General features: G+C 34.5%; 1 protein-coding gene across 1 annotated transcript in view; it reads right to left on the bottom strand.

Moving 5' to 3' along the window:
• The window catches only part of LOC138333209 (limbic system-associated membrane protein-like), a 92,525-nt gene that overhangs the window by 18,881 nt on the left and 59,199 nt on the right, over positions 1-14,445 (bottom strand). The window contains exon 2 of the mRNA XM_069281422.1: positions 3,957-4,069. Within this exon, the coding sequence (XP_069137523.1) occupies positions 3,957-4,069 (113 nt within the window). The remainder of the gene's footprint in view (positions 1-3,956; positions 4,070-14,445) is intronic.

Here is a 14,445-nt window from a genome sequence, read left to right as displayed (position 1 = left end):
ATCACCCATGCAAAAAAAAAAACCCTCATAATTACGCAAGATATGGAGGTGAATATATTAACAAAAACATGAAATTATGGGTCCAGGAAAGGCAATTTGGCAATTAAATTTGCATTTGCCGTGTCTCGTTACACGGCAGTTGAACTCTTTGAAAATACCGAAAACAATTCTAAAGATTCTTGCATATAATTTTAAGAAACTCGGTTGAAATAAAAACACCCCGTAATGGCGCCCTGGGAACCTGGAATAGACTAAGGTGATATTTTTAGTGGTTGAGAAAAGAAATTAATTCGAGGATAATGTTTCTACGCGAGTAACACACAATTTAAAATGACATTTAGAGAATATTGACCTCTTTATTGGTAAAGTGAAAAGAGTTTTACAATTCATAACCGAAAGGAAGTACCACTTTTGAGTATTCATAGGAGATCACAGGTAGTAGCAACTATCGATAATTAGAGTATAAATAAGTAGTTTTTGGTTAAAACATTCTGAGAACCAACACAGTAAGAAAGTTTCATAGTACACAACATATGTTATAACTAACGTGGCGGACGCACATCCCACAGGAACCTGGGGCATGTCTCAAAGATTCTTCTTGTGACATGTGTCGTATTTTTAGGTCACCTAAGACGAAGTCTCAAGTGACCTATTCTAATCGCCTTTTGTCCGTCGTCGTGCGTCATGCGTCGTATGTCCGTAAACAATTTACATTTTCGACTTCTTCTCCAAAACTGCTGAAGCAATTTCAATGAAATTTTGCACAAACCGTCTGAGGCATCAGGCCAATCAAAATTGTGAATTATATGGTCCCCACCCCCAGGGAGCTGTGGGAGGGGCAAAAAGGGGTAAATTGAGTAAAATTTCAAAAATCTTCTTCTCTACTCTCAGATGTGGTAGAATCAAATACTCTTCATAGATAGAAAGGTCCTAAGGTCCTTTACAAAAATTGTGAATAATATGACCCTGGGGTCTCTAGTTTCCCTCTGGGGAGGGGGTTAAGTTTACTATAGTTTATATTGAGAAAACATATTTTTGAGCATTATTTGGTAATTTGTAAAAGGAAATGAGTCAAATATTGTCAGAATTATCAGTATGAGATGGCCATCTAATCCTATTAACAAAATTTTATGACTGACCCCCAGGGGCCTTAGGGGCGGGTTCAAAAGGGGTCAAATAGGCTAAAACTTCAAAAATCTTCTGCTGAAAATCTGGAACTGGTAGAATCAAATACTTTTCATAAATAGAAAGGTCTTAAGGTCCTTTACAAAAATTGTGAATTATGTGACCCTGGGGTCTCACGTTTCCCCCTGGGGAGGGAGTCAAGTTTACTATAGTTTATATAGGGAAAACACATTTATGAGAATGTTTTGCTCAATTTTCATTGGAAACAAGTCAAACTTGTTTAGAATTATTAGCCTGAGATAGCATTTTAATATCATATCCACATTTGTCCTGGCCGACCCCCTGGGGGCAGAGGGACGGGGCTAAAAAAGGGTCAAATAGGCTAAAACTTCAAAAATCTTCTTCTAAAATTCTGGAAATGGTAGAATCAAATACTTTTCATAAATAGAAAGGTATTAAGGTCCTTTACAAAAAATGTGAATTATATGACCCTTGGGTCTCACGTATCCCCCTGGGGAGGGAGTCAAATTTGCTATAGTTTATAAAGGAAAAACACTTTTATGAACATTACTTGCTTTGTTTTCATAGGAAATTAGTCAAACTAGGTTACAATTATTAGCCTGATATAGCATTTTAATATCATATCCATATTGGTCAAGGCCGACCCTCTGGGGGCAGAGGGGTGGGGCCAAAAAAGGTCAAATAGGCTTAAACTTCAAATTTTTTTTTTTTTTTAATTCTGAAAATGATATAATCAAATACACTTTATAGATGAAAAGGTCTTAAAGTTTGTTAATAAAAATTGTAAATTATATGACCCTGGGGTCTCCTGTTTCCCCTTGGGGAGGTGGTCAAGTTTACTATAGTTTATACAGGAAAAACACATTAATGAGCATTTTTTGCTCAATTTTCATAGGAAATGAGTAAAACTTGGTTAGAATTATTAGCCTGAGATAGCATTTTAATATCATATCCACATTGGTCCTGGCCGACCCCCTGGGGACAGAGGGGCGGGGCTAAAAAAGGGTCAAATAGGCTAAAACTTCAAAAATCTTCTAAAATTGTTGATGTAGTAGAATCAAATAATTATAGATGTAAAGGTCTTAAGGTGTTTTATAAAAATTGTGAATTATATGACCTTGGGGTCTCACGTTACCCTCTGGGGAGGGGTCAAGTTTACTTTAGTTTATATAGGAAAAACATATTTGTGAACATTATTTGCCCAATTTTCGTAGAAAATTAGTCAAACTTGATTAGAATTATTAGCCTAAGATATAGCATTTTAACATCCATATCCGTCCTCGATGACCCCCCTGGGGGACCAGAGAGGCAGGACCAAACAGGGTCAAAATGATTAAAATTTCAAAAAATACCTCTAAGTTCACAAGTTTGATGGAAGCAAATACTCTTCATAGTCTAAAAAGTCAAATTTAGAAATCACTGACCAACTTCATGGCCCCGCATATAGTGTTTATATGTCTTTAATTTGTTTCATTATTTGTTTCATTATATATTCTAACTCATGTGACCATTAAGGCCCATGGGCCTCTTGTTTATAATGACGAATTATGATCATTTCTTAAAACACTATTCGCCACCAAAAGTTACCACTTTTTTATATAGGCAATACTAACAATGCATGTATTAAATTGACACAGACAAATAAGAGTTCAATTTTGGCAGCACTGTCAACAATTCTTATATTACGTCTTTAGTGCAGTGAAATGAGTACAGAAGCTTAGACCGCCAAATCAAGTTGTGGTCTACAATTTCATTGTATATTCTGCACATATTGTTTCACATATTTTACAGTGCAAAATATTTATTTAATGTTTATAAGGCTTCATGCGTGTTGTGCCTGAGAAAAGTTTTCCCTATTTAATTCATCATTATGATTTTCAAAAGGTAATTGAAGGAATTCCCACATGACACATCAATAATGAATTATGCATAAAAAGCTCTACACAAGTTAAGGGAGGAACTATTTTTCCTAGTTTCAGATTTTCTTAAATAAAGAAATAATGAAATTCAACTGAACCACTACGTCATTGGATGAAATACATTATATTTTCACTATAGTCCCACTATGTAATCTTACCGAGCGTAGTATGCATTCATATAGTCTATGAACTTCGAGCGCAAATCATGACGTCATGATCATTGTGACGTCGCAATTGTCTTAGTCATAGTCAATATGAATGCTAATTGAACAGAGGCAAATTCAATATGAAACTCTAGCGCGCTTCATGGAATTTGCCGCTGCCCAGTTTGCATTCATATTGTTTATGAATGTCAACTAAAAGACTTTCAATGCTTAAGTAAATACATAAGTACTAATTTTAATTTTGTTTTTTAATTATATGGCCTTACTTTTTACCACAGCATGGTTTGAGCGGTGTTTTGAGCTTCAATCGGCTAAACTTTTTAAAGAAATGCAACAATACGTCAATGATAACGAATACGTGGTGAATCGTTTACTAAATTATGATCGATAAGGAAGAGGGTACTTTATGCTAAAGTATTATGAACTTTTTTTCATGGAAAGGTGTGGACTGGTGATACAGTTTTGATTTGAAAATTGATTGTTTTATTTGTTGTAAATGATATCATATGGCTTCTAAAACACACATTTTGTAAACAAGAACAAACCATGACTTCATGCCAAGTCGAAAAAAAACTTTGTATAGGAATATCGCAATCTTTGACTAGCTTAATCCCTATTGGCTGTTCATTTGGTAATAGACATAAGTATATTTTCATGCATATTCCATGAGATAGTGTTTTTGTTTAAATTCAAAGTACTGCATCTTACTTGTGTGTTGGTAACTCACCATTTTGTCGATAAAGGCTAGGTCCACCCGACACGGAAGTATAGCAGTCTTGCCCTCAGCCACCGTGACATTTATGGGGATATCCTCCACGGCATCACCCATATCCGAGAGTGCTGAAAAACATAAGCATATATAATGCAACATTTAAGAGCAACTACTTAGTTTTCTGAGACATCGCAATGCGATATTTATTCCCAAAATTATGTCATTTGTAAGCCTTTCTTCTTATAGGACGTTCTGTTGAGTCAATGTCTCTTACGATAAGATGTCATCGGATGACGATTTGGTATATGAAACACACTTTGTATATCTCAAAGGCGTCTAGCAGTCAGTACAGGATCATTTAAATAATCTTAGTTTCGCCTGTTACTCGTGGAATCAGACATCTTCCTCTTATATTAATTATTATCAGCTTTAGGAATGGGAATGATGTTGTCGCATTAACGCCATTAATCTGTATCATACTATACAGATCGGCGACATTATCACCGTACATTTTGGAAAAAAAAATCATTTGAAATAGCCGACAATTAATATCAATGTTATATCATTTAGCCGACAATTGATATAAATGTAATAAATACTAATATACTAACTGACATTGCGTCAAAGAATTTTGGGAATCGTGATATGACAGAATGCACTTCTGAAACGTATACCAGAACATATTAACAAATAAATAAGAATATAATAATGCAAAAACACCTTTCCAATTTCAAAAGCAAAGAAAAAAATCTTTTCAAAATGTATCACATCATCCCAACTACATATACATTGTAAACTCCAAGTGTGTTCATCCATGCTACATACTCATATTTGTTTTTCTTTCTTACACGAGATTATTGATTGAAATATGACACATGATACAGCTTTGAAATAGAGATGAAATTAAAGTAAATAAATCAAATTCATTTAAATTCATGTGCTTAAAAGAAATCAAAAATGTTACTTTACCTAAGAGTTTTGTATTTCGAAAATAATTCAATTTTGTAAAGCGAAGACATTCAAGAGAAAGGGATGCGGCGACAAAGTTAATTAATGCAGTCAGTGTATTCTTGCTACCAAGAAAACAAAGTTGTAGTTTCATATAAAACATCATTAATGTTGACAGAAACCTTCAGGGTATGACACATAGTTACTTTTCATCAATTTTCAGTCTACTGGAATTCGAATAGTGAGAAAGAGCAAATCTGTGCACAGTAGCAGTCGAAAGAAAATATATATGACATGTACGTTATTGAGAAATATGAATGGGATGCATGTACAAAATCTAAGGCAGAGATATAAACTACATGCATTTATTAACGGTTCGCAAGCTTTCAATCACACCAACCAACACGTTACCTTGCATTTTGAATGGTATGTGCTCTGACATTTGTTCCAACATTGAATGTGCACACGTGTGTGAGTGTGTGTGTGCGTGTGTATGTGCGAAAACCGGTAGTGGCTACATAATGTCTGCAGGTGATTTGTCAATTGCCTTAATGGAAAGCCAATTAGTTGAGGAGACCCAAAAGAAAAACCATATATTAAAGACCTGTTTCGTTCATCATGTATCATATCCGAAGTAACTCATGAATCATGACTGCACAGCATAATGTTTGTTGTTTCCTTTTTACCACTAATAGAATAATACTTGAAAATGTCTTTATTGCCACAAATTTGAGTTCTAAATACCAAACGAAGATTTTGTTGCCATTTTCAATGAAAGAACTTAAAATCAAATTATCAACCGACACACTAAACAGTTCGCAGTCATGAATTATGTTTCACTCCATGTGACTGTAAAGTGGCATGGGCTGTAAATCGGAGTGGCATATTAGCTTTGGTCCAAAAACAGAAAATTACACAAAATAATAGCATAAGATAGCTATGTCAGAGTCTTAGTTTAGGTCACCTGAGACGAAGTCTCAAGTGACCTATTCTTATTGCCTTTTGTCCGGCGTCGTGCGTCGTGCTTAGTGCGTCGTGCGTCGTGCGTCGTATGTCCGTAAACAATTTACATTTTCGACTTCTTCTCAAACACCGCTGAAGCAAATTCAATGCACAAACCTTCTGAGGCATAAGGCCAATCAAAATTGTGAAATATATGGTCCCCACCCCCCTGAGGGCTGTGGGAGGGGCCAAAAGGGGTAAAATTGACTGTAATTTCAAAAAATTTCTTCTCTACTAACAGATGGGATGGAATCAAATACTCTTCATAGATAGAAATGTCTAAAGGTCCTTTACAAAAAATTGTGAATTATATGACCCTGGGGTCTCACGTATCCCCTGGGGAGGGAGTCAAATTTGCTATAGTTTATATAGTAAAAAAAAACACATTTATGAATGTTATTTTTTTTTATTTTTCATAGGAAATTAGTCAAACTGGGTTAGAATAATTAGTCTGAGATAGCATTTTATCGTCATATCCATATTGGTCCTGGCCGACCCCCAGGGGCCTTAGGGTCGGGGCTAAAAAAAGGTCAAATAGGCTAAAATTTCAAAAATCCTCTTCTGAATTCACAGGTTTGATGGAACCAAATAATCTCCATAGATTATAAAATCACTGACACTGACTGACTTCTAGTTTGGTTTTGTTGTTTAACTTTAGAAAAGCAAATTGGAATTTTAAGCATAAGGTTTGGTAACATAATACACTAACTATCAAAATGAAAAACAAAAGATAAAAATTCTGATACGAAAGTTCAACTTTATAATTTATTTTAACTCGTAAATATTTTTTATAGAACCAACTTTGCAATGCTCTTTCTGTAGCAGCACTCAGGTGACCGTCAAGGCCTCTTGGGCCTCTTGTTTTGTTTTGTATTTAACAGCAGTATTTGTATCAAAGCATGCGAATTTACGCTTCTTTCCAAATCCATTATGACGAAACCTCACCATCTCAAAATGTCAGTATTCCGATATGTTCACATATATATTCTGGTTCTGGAAAAAAAACCTATTGCTTCTTAACTCCTATGATATAATGCACAACATTCACATGGAATGTAAAGATAATGGCTTTTCATTTTGTTAGAATCTAAAATATTACCTCCATACTTCACTTTATTTGATTACAGCTTGTTTATAAAACGCCATATGGACCTCGTCAAAGGCGCGTGCTTTTTAATGATAATTTCATTATACCGTGAAAATATAATTGTGTAGATATGCCGATAAAAGGGCATGCCTCGGTTCATTATATGCTTGTAGTATTACATATATAGACACATGTGAATCGTGTACTTAAGTTTGAAAGAGGAAAGGTTAGATCTTGGTTTCAGTTTCACGGCGTCATCATAAACTTACGTGACACAGGCATTGCGGTGTGGCTAATGCCTCTTCACAAAACGTCATTGTAATACACCCATATACAATACAAACTTGTCATAACATAGTTTGTTCTCCCTGATTTCGCTTCGGTAATGGATTTTTATGGAGTTAGCAATGATGCTCGACAAAAACTTCCTTAAAGGCGATATAGCATACATAATCCAATAAATTTCACTCAGTTACGTTGCGTTTGCATATGCTTGGTATATATTGAAGTAGCGGAACCTCCCGCGCCGTGCCGGAGAAATCACATCAGATCTGACGAGGCATTCACGGCCCGTTCACACACCGCCGTAGAGTTTCGGTCCTGCGCGTCTTGTCTCTATCGGGTCCAACGAATAACGAGCACCAGTCACGCACATCCTCAAGCCTTTTGAAGCAATTAAACATCAACGGATGAAATTATACAAGAGAAAGAGAGTCCTCCCGATCGATATAACATCATTTTGTCTGTCCATAAATAGGTTGGTGAAATTCGTTGTGAAGAGCCTAACTCAATATGCTAATAATACAGTATTGGCGTATCTGAGCTTTCATGGTATTATTCTGCGAAGATCAAAGTCTCCGGACGGCCCTAATTAACAGAATTCATGTACGAGGGCACCACCAGGAGCCGAACAGACCAAATAAAAAATCATAAACTGACGATAGAGAAAAGAAAATTCATTAATTCTAATAAACCGTAATAAGCGAAGTGTTTGTTTTTATAGAGCGCGTCTATTGGTTGTGCTCGTTAGTGGTCAATACGAGTAGTTATAAGTATGCCCTTACATAGACAACGGCGGCCGACTCTGAGGCAAGGCTAGGATTTGTTTAGAGTCCATGTAATTCGTTAGTAATGCATGGGATAAAGTCATCAGAAATCACGACAGAGTAAGACGGCACTCCTTTACTTTCTAATATTCTACATACCAATCGTATCCATCAATCCACAAGTTTCAGGGGCGCTAATGATCAGATCATAAGAAATAATACATAATATATTGATATATAAAAATTGATAATTGACTAAACAAAACATTGATAATTGTAATGGCAATGAGTAACCATAGTCGCGGTCCGCCATACACCCTTGCAGTCAGTATCCCTTTAAACTCCTACATACTAATTTTTATTGCAATTGCATGTTTTTTTTAAATTGCGACCAATTGCAACTCTCTATTTCGTTATCATAACAACCTATGTTCTAAAGTCATTGTATTTGGCAACCCCCAAAAGCCCTTGATACCAGTTTTCGCTTCAATCAGGCAACCTGAGGTTGAGGGACTAATACATTGCATTACTGTGTGTACTAATATTGGCATAAGTGTATATCACCCAGCTTATATAAATCTATTAATTATATACGTATGCAAATAATAAATTGATGAAAAAATGGATAACTGTGACACAGAACATGACACTGACTTCGTGATCAACATCTTGAAAGGAAGAAATTTGAGACGAATTTAAACTTATAACTATTTATTCCCTTTCAGTTAATCGGAAATCGTGTGAAATAGCTGGCGAATTTAAGCGAGATTTTATACATGCCTTAAATGTTTCAAAAATAAGTATCAATAAATAGTTATTATATCGCACATCATTTTTCTCAGTACATTCATTTATCGTTTTCTGCTGCTTGATATCTATATGATAACACGTTTGGCCTTGAACAATCGTTGGACTGGGTGTTTTATGATGAAATTACAGGTTTTCCTTTTTATTACAGGCAATTAATATCTGTTTTATCTACCAGGAACATGCAAAATAGGCCTACAATGTGTATGCACTTCAATATCACAGCAATGAATTGTTTATTTTCCGTACGGTAGTTCCATGTCCGTCTGTTATTTAACTCATAGTGGGAGGTGTTGGTCATAAAAATCATAAATAGGTGAGAGTTCTCGAACGTAAAATCAGAACTGCATTTTATTGAAAACCTTCAAAATGATGAATGAACAGAAGACATTGCTTTTTGATTTCCTTTTCTAGAATAATTAAACCAAACTACAATCAGACCAGGATAAATATTATAGATAACAGAAAGTTCGCACTCATTGTCACTTGGAAAATAAAATGCAAACGGAACCAGGTGGTTTGGAAAAGAATGTGCTTTGCTTTATTTTTGGTATCTGACATGACAATCTGGGTCAAGATGTAACCTCAAATCGTAAGAGAACGATTATGGAACATGCCATGGCAATTACAAGAATTAATGAATGGCACTATATGCACAATGTAGCACGATATTGTTTTCTTTGGAAAGAAGCTATATAACAGTGACTGTTAGTATGTTAGTAAACAAATTTTGGTGAACAAAAGAGAGTGAATTGGGTAACTGAAAAAAAGTTAAAGATAAATGTCCCCCAACAATCAAGAAAGAGGTCCGACAGTGATGTGTTTCCATACAAGAATTTTGAATATCAGTCGTACTGTTTTAACCTCCGTTATCTGAGTATAAAGCTTATGGAGAGCTGGATAATCAAATTGACATTATAAAGTGTCTGCATATTATAATTACGGAATTGTCGCAATTAGAATATAATCTAATTACACTTACAGTTTCATTAATATCACTGTAAGTATATTCGCGGGATCACCGCGTGCATCGCTCGGTTTCTAGGTGGGATTTTAAATACATGTAAGATAGCATCTTATGTCTGAAGGGATATTTGTGTGGGATGAAAATGTATGTCTTACACATAAAGACCGATCAATCCTAACGATATCTTTTAATTGTTTGTGTTTACTGTTTACCGATTTTCTTAACATGTCTTTCGGGATATTTGTCATTTCAAGTGTATTACATACATATTAAAGATGGTTAATCAGAATCATACATTTTTATTTCCTTTATTTGATACTAACCAATTTTCTTTTCATGTTTATACTTAAGTTTCAGTTCAATACTGCGAACATTTATTTTCCTGGATTTCAGAGTTGAATGTATATGTCTTTCAATTTCATGAAGGTAAATAAAAATTCATAGAAATGCACAGACTTTGTGAATTTTTATTTTGCTTGCCAATACTGAAAAGAAAATCGTTAACAGAACAATATCAATATTTAGCGACTCAGCGTTTGCACCATCGACCTGTTTACATTTTTACACAATTTAATCTCTGACGGGATAATTTTAAATCTAAGCATGTTACGGTAGCATGGGCTCATTCCACTAGGCCATCTTACGAAGATGAAATATTTTCTAAATAATATAAATAATAATATAAAAAGAGGCGGGTTGTCCTGATAGCACAACAGGTCTCGTCGAACTTTAACAATTAATTTAGAAGTTATCTATAACAGTTCATCATGTTTAGTGAGGACAGTAATGTATCGCCATTGTTTAAAGAACCAATTTATTTTGAGCTTGGAAATAATACTTACAAATAATATATCAGATACAAGAATATGTCTCATATCTAAAATCGTATGTTTGTATTTACTTAACAGTAATATGTGTTTGAATATGATTATTACCGTATGAAATGCTAAACGAACGAAAAAAACCCAGTTTGTTGTTTTCAGCGAGTTCCATAATTATACAGAAATATAAGGGGTGACAGCGAATAAAATAATATCAAAAGAGAAATAAAATCCTACTTTTACACATACACCATGACAATATGATGGATGGATAAATCGGAGGCTTTTATACGAAGAATCCGAAATAGAGAAGTGTCGATGTTAACATCTTATGTTCAATTAGATAATTAGATAAGCACACTGCTACATTATTGAATTAAATGCAAGCGTCTTGTGATAAACGAATTCACCTGGATTTTAGATTAAGTGCGAGCATTATTTTCTTTGTAGATAGAGTCTGATGAGGTCGACCACATATTTTGTTTATGAAAAATTGTTGATATTTTCTCTTGGTTTCACAACTCTCGTTTTACTTCGAGATTGTCGCGACGATGTTCGGAAGAGTTCGGAATGATTCGGCATCTTTCGACTATTTTTCATGTCACGTAAAAGTTTTTTACTTTATATTAAAGATTCAGTGCTGACTTTTAAAAGTGGTAAAATGAGTTTAACAGCGGGAAATATTAACCAACGTTTTCAGTAAGGAGAACGTATTAAGCAGGGTCATTTGAATACGTTATATACGTTACGGAGATAAACCGAAAACTGTACAATATGTTGGAGAACTGTATCGAGGCTCGTCAGGGCCGAGATCTGTTCTCTCTCCAACATGTTGTACAGTTTGAGGCTTATCTCTAACGTAAAACATAGCAAGTCTTTGTCTTAATAAAGTACACTTTTATTTCTAATATAAGCCAGTTATTGAGCTCAGGTAACTCTACCAATGTGCACCCAACCATGACAAATCCAATATAGACAATAGCAACATAGAATTACCTTTGCCAGTGTTATATGTGATGAATAGCATTCATGAATGGAATGCATGAAGCATGCTTTTGGGCTGGACATGCAACTATCTGTAAATTCACTTTAACCATATCCACCGACAGTGATGGAGGGATATTACTTTCTTATATTATTTAAGCGATACAATAAGGTGACTTTCGTGACTTTTATTGCTAAAAGAACATTTCTGTCCAATGTCTGATGTGGTCAAGAAATGACATATGAAACTAGACTTGCAATTTAGGCGTTTGTTTGAAAGCGTCTTGCTAAAATGATCTCATATAATAGTGATTTTCCAGGCTAGTTCAAAACAGTCGGTGCCCCAAGAACTTACATTGAATCCAGAGGTTTTAAAATGTCGACTTCTCTAGGGACAATCTTGGATTTATTTATACTATGTGAAATTTCATTCAACAAGCTTATGGGATTTAGGTGAAATTCTGAAATATTGTTGAAACAAAATCAAAATTAGTGTAAAACTACAGTGTAGATGATTTGGAAATTCAACATCAAAAGTGGTTTACAAAAACAAGGTTTTCAGAAAGCAGAAATTGGAGTTAATGCTATAAATAAGTGTTAAATGGTGAATTCATAATAAGGAGGAAAACTCGATATGGGATATATACAGAAATTCTGTAGATGTGTTTAATTCTGCATCAATAGAGGATTAAATTCTCTTCATATTCATTGTGTGGGATTTTTTTCGTAATTTGCATTTAAAAATTATGGAATATTCCGGCAGGTTGTGTGTTGTGTGTTAACATAATTATGGGATTATGCCCGGAGAAATATACTCACCCTGATTGTGTAACTCTCCCATAAGTTACCTTTTACTGTCTTATAAGTGACTGTCTTATATTGGAGTCACATATAAGACAGTAAAAGGTAACATATAGGACAGTTACAGGTAATGGTCCCATAATGCCGGAGTTAAAGTACAGAAACAACAATAGATGACATCACAACTATGTTTTAAACACTGAGATAATATAACAAATGACATAAATACTACAACTTCATGAAATGGGATCAGATGCAATTGGGTGGACTTTGGAACACAAATGTATCCCGTTACATCTAGCACGATCCCATAAAAATGAGAAAGAAGTCCAATCACTCATTGTAAGAGCAGGCTAAAACTAAAATCAAACACACTCACCGGTACGAAAACAGAAATAGCAAACATTTTATCGTTCTATATCTGAAATTCCCGTTTTTTGTTTGGGCCTAAAACAAGCCGTTGACTGAGACAGTGACAGGATTTCTCTGTGACCTTTGATATTTAGACGAGTAAATTGCTTCCTCGTACGGCAACATGTCCGATTGTGTTGTTCTGATTCAATCTTAAACTAAATATAGAGTACATGAAATGCAAATCCGTTTGAAATTGCTCCGTTTTTTCACCATTGTCTGACGTTTGGACACGCGAATGTCTGGATAGTTAGAGGGATATATGTACCGATACGTACCTGTGTTATTGTTACAATTTGAACAAGAAGAAAAATAAAAGACGAAACAAAAAACACGACCACTCATTTAATCAAACAAACTCAGTCATAAAGGTTTACTATAGGCTTTAGATAATGCTATCACTGTATATTGGAATTCCTTGGAGCAACAGTTTCGTCTGTACTTTTATTTCTTCGTGCGGACTTAAAAGGATCCTATCTGCATTTCAATTGCACGTGACACGAATATAAGATACCGAATTTGTAAAATATTGCTCAGAATAGGGAAATTGTTAGCCAACTGGCAAGAACAACGACATACATCATTATTTTGTTTAGTATGGAAAGGTATATGAATCTGTTTTATCGGTTTCTATGACAGCAATAGGCAATGTAACACACACAATCTAGAGATAGATGCACGGGATCAGTGACTTTGTTGAAGGGTTGTTCGCTTCATTCTACCAAAGGCTGATTCGTCAAAAGAGTTCCAAAATACCTATCCGATAAATCACTCGATATTAATGTTCTTTATTTGATTATCGAATCTGATTGCAGAGCAGAAGAGTTATTAATAGTGTAATTTGAAGCACACTCTTATCATTAGAAGACGAATAAAACCACGCCATTAATTAATATGCCAATAGCACTCATTAAAATAACAAACGCATTCCTTCATGGGTGTAGAACAACTGCTTGTTAATATCGCAAGGTGTCTTTATGACAAGATAACTATCCTGTATTATCAAGGAAGTTACGAGCAGTAGTTTTTGTATAAATTTTAGCTTATGATAGACGTCAGAGACCCACTACATTCCCGGAACAAAAAGTTAAAATATTATCAATAACAATTATGATGTTATAACATCTGTATTAATGGTTTAAAATGAAGTTAACACCAAATAAATGCCAGATTCTCGTGTAGATACGACCGTGTATCGCAGTGATAGTCAACTACTGCGCGGTAATAGGACGACGCTTGGAAACGTTAGACTATCCATGTTATGAAACATATTATTTATCTATTTACAATTGTCTAGAGAGTGATAATAATTGTTTCATTAAATGTAAGATAATCACTTTTACTACAAAATTATCAAACTTGTTTTACAATTATATTTTTAAAAAGAAACCGATTAGGTTGTACATTTAAGACTTAAATAATATAATACAAAACTCAATAAATGTATAATATTAGTAAAGCGATTCAGTCTCGTATAGTAAACTGTGATATATTCGACTTGGTTATGAAGCGTGACAGAATACAATTATTTATAAAATCCATGTACCTTTATCAAATGCATTAGTAACATCTAAATGAATTTTCTGCACGAAACAGTTTATCATGACAGAAGAAAGCACCAGCAGTTACA

Source organism: Argopecten irradians, chromosome 10, assembly GCF_041381155.1.
Source record: "Argopecten irradians isolate NY chromosome 10, Ai_NY, whole genome shotgun sequence".
NCBI classification, from domain to species: Eukaryota; Metazoa; Mollusca; class Bivalvia; order Pectinida; family Pectinidae; genus Argopecten; species Argopecten irradians.
The sequence above is the reverse complement of the archived record's forward strand: the minus strand, read 5'-3'. Positions and strand labels throughout refer to the sequence as shown.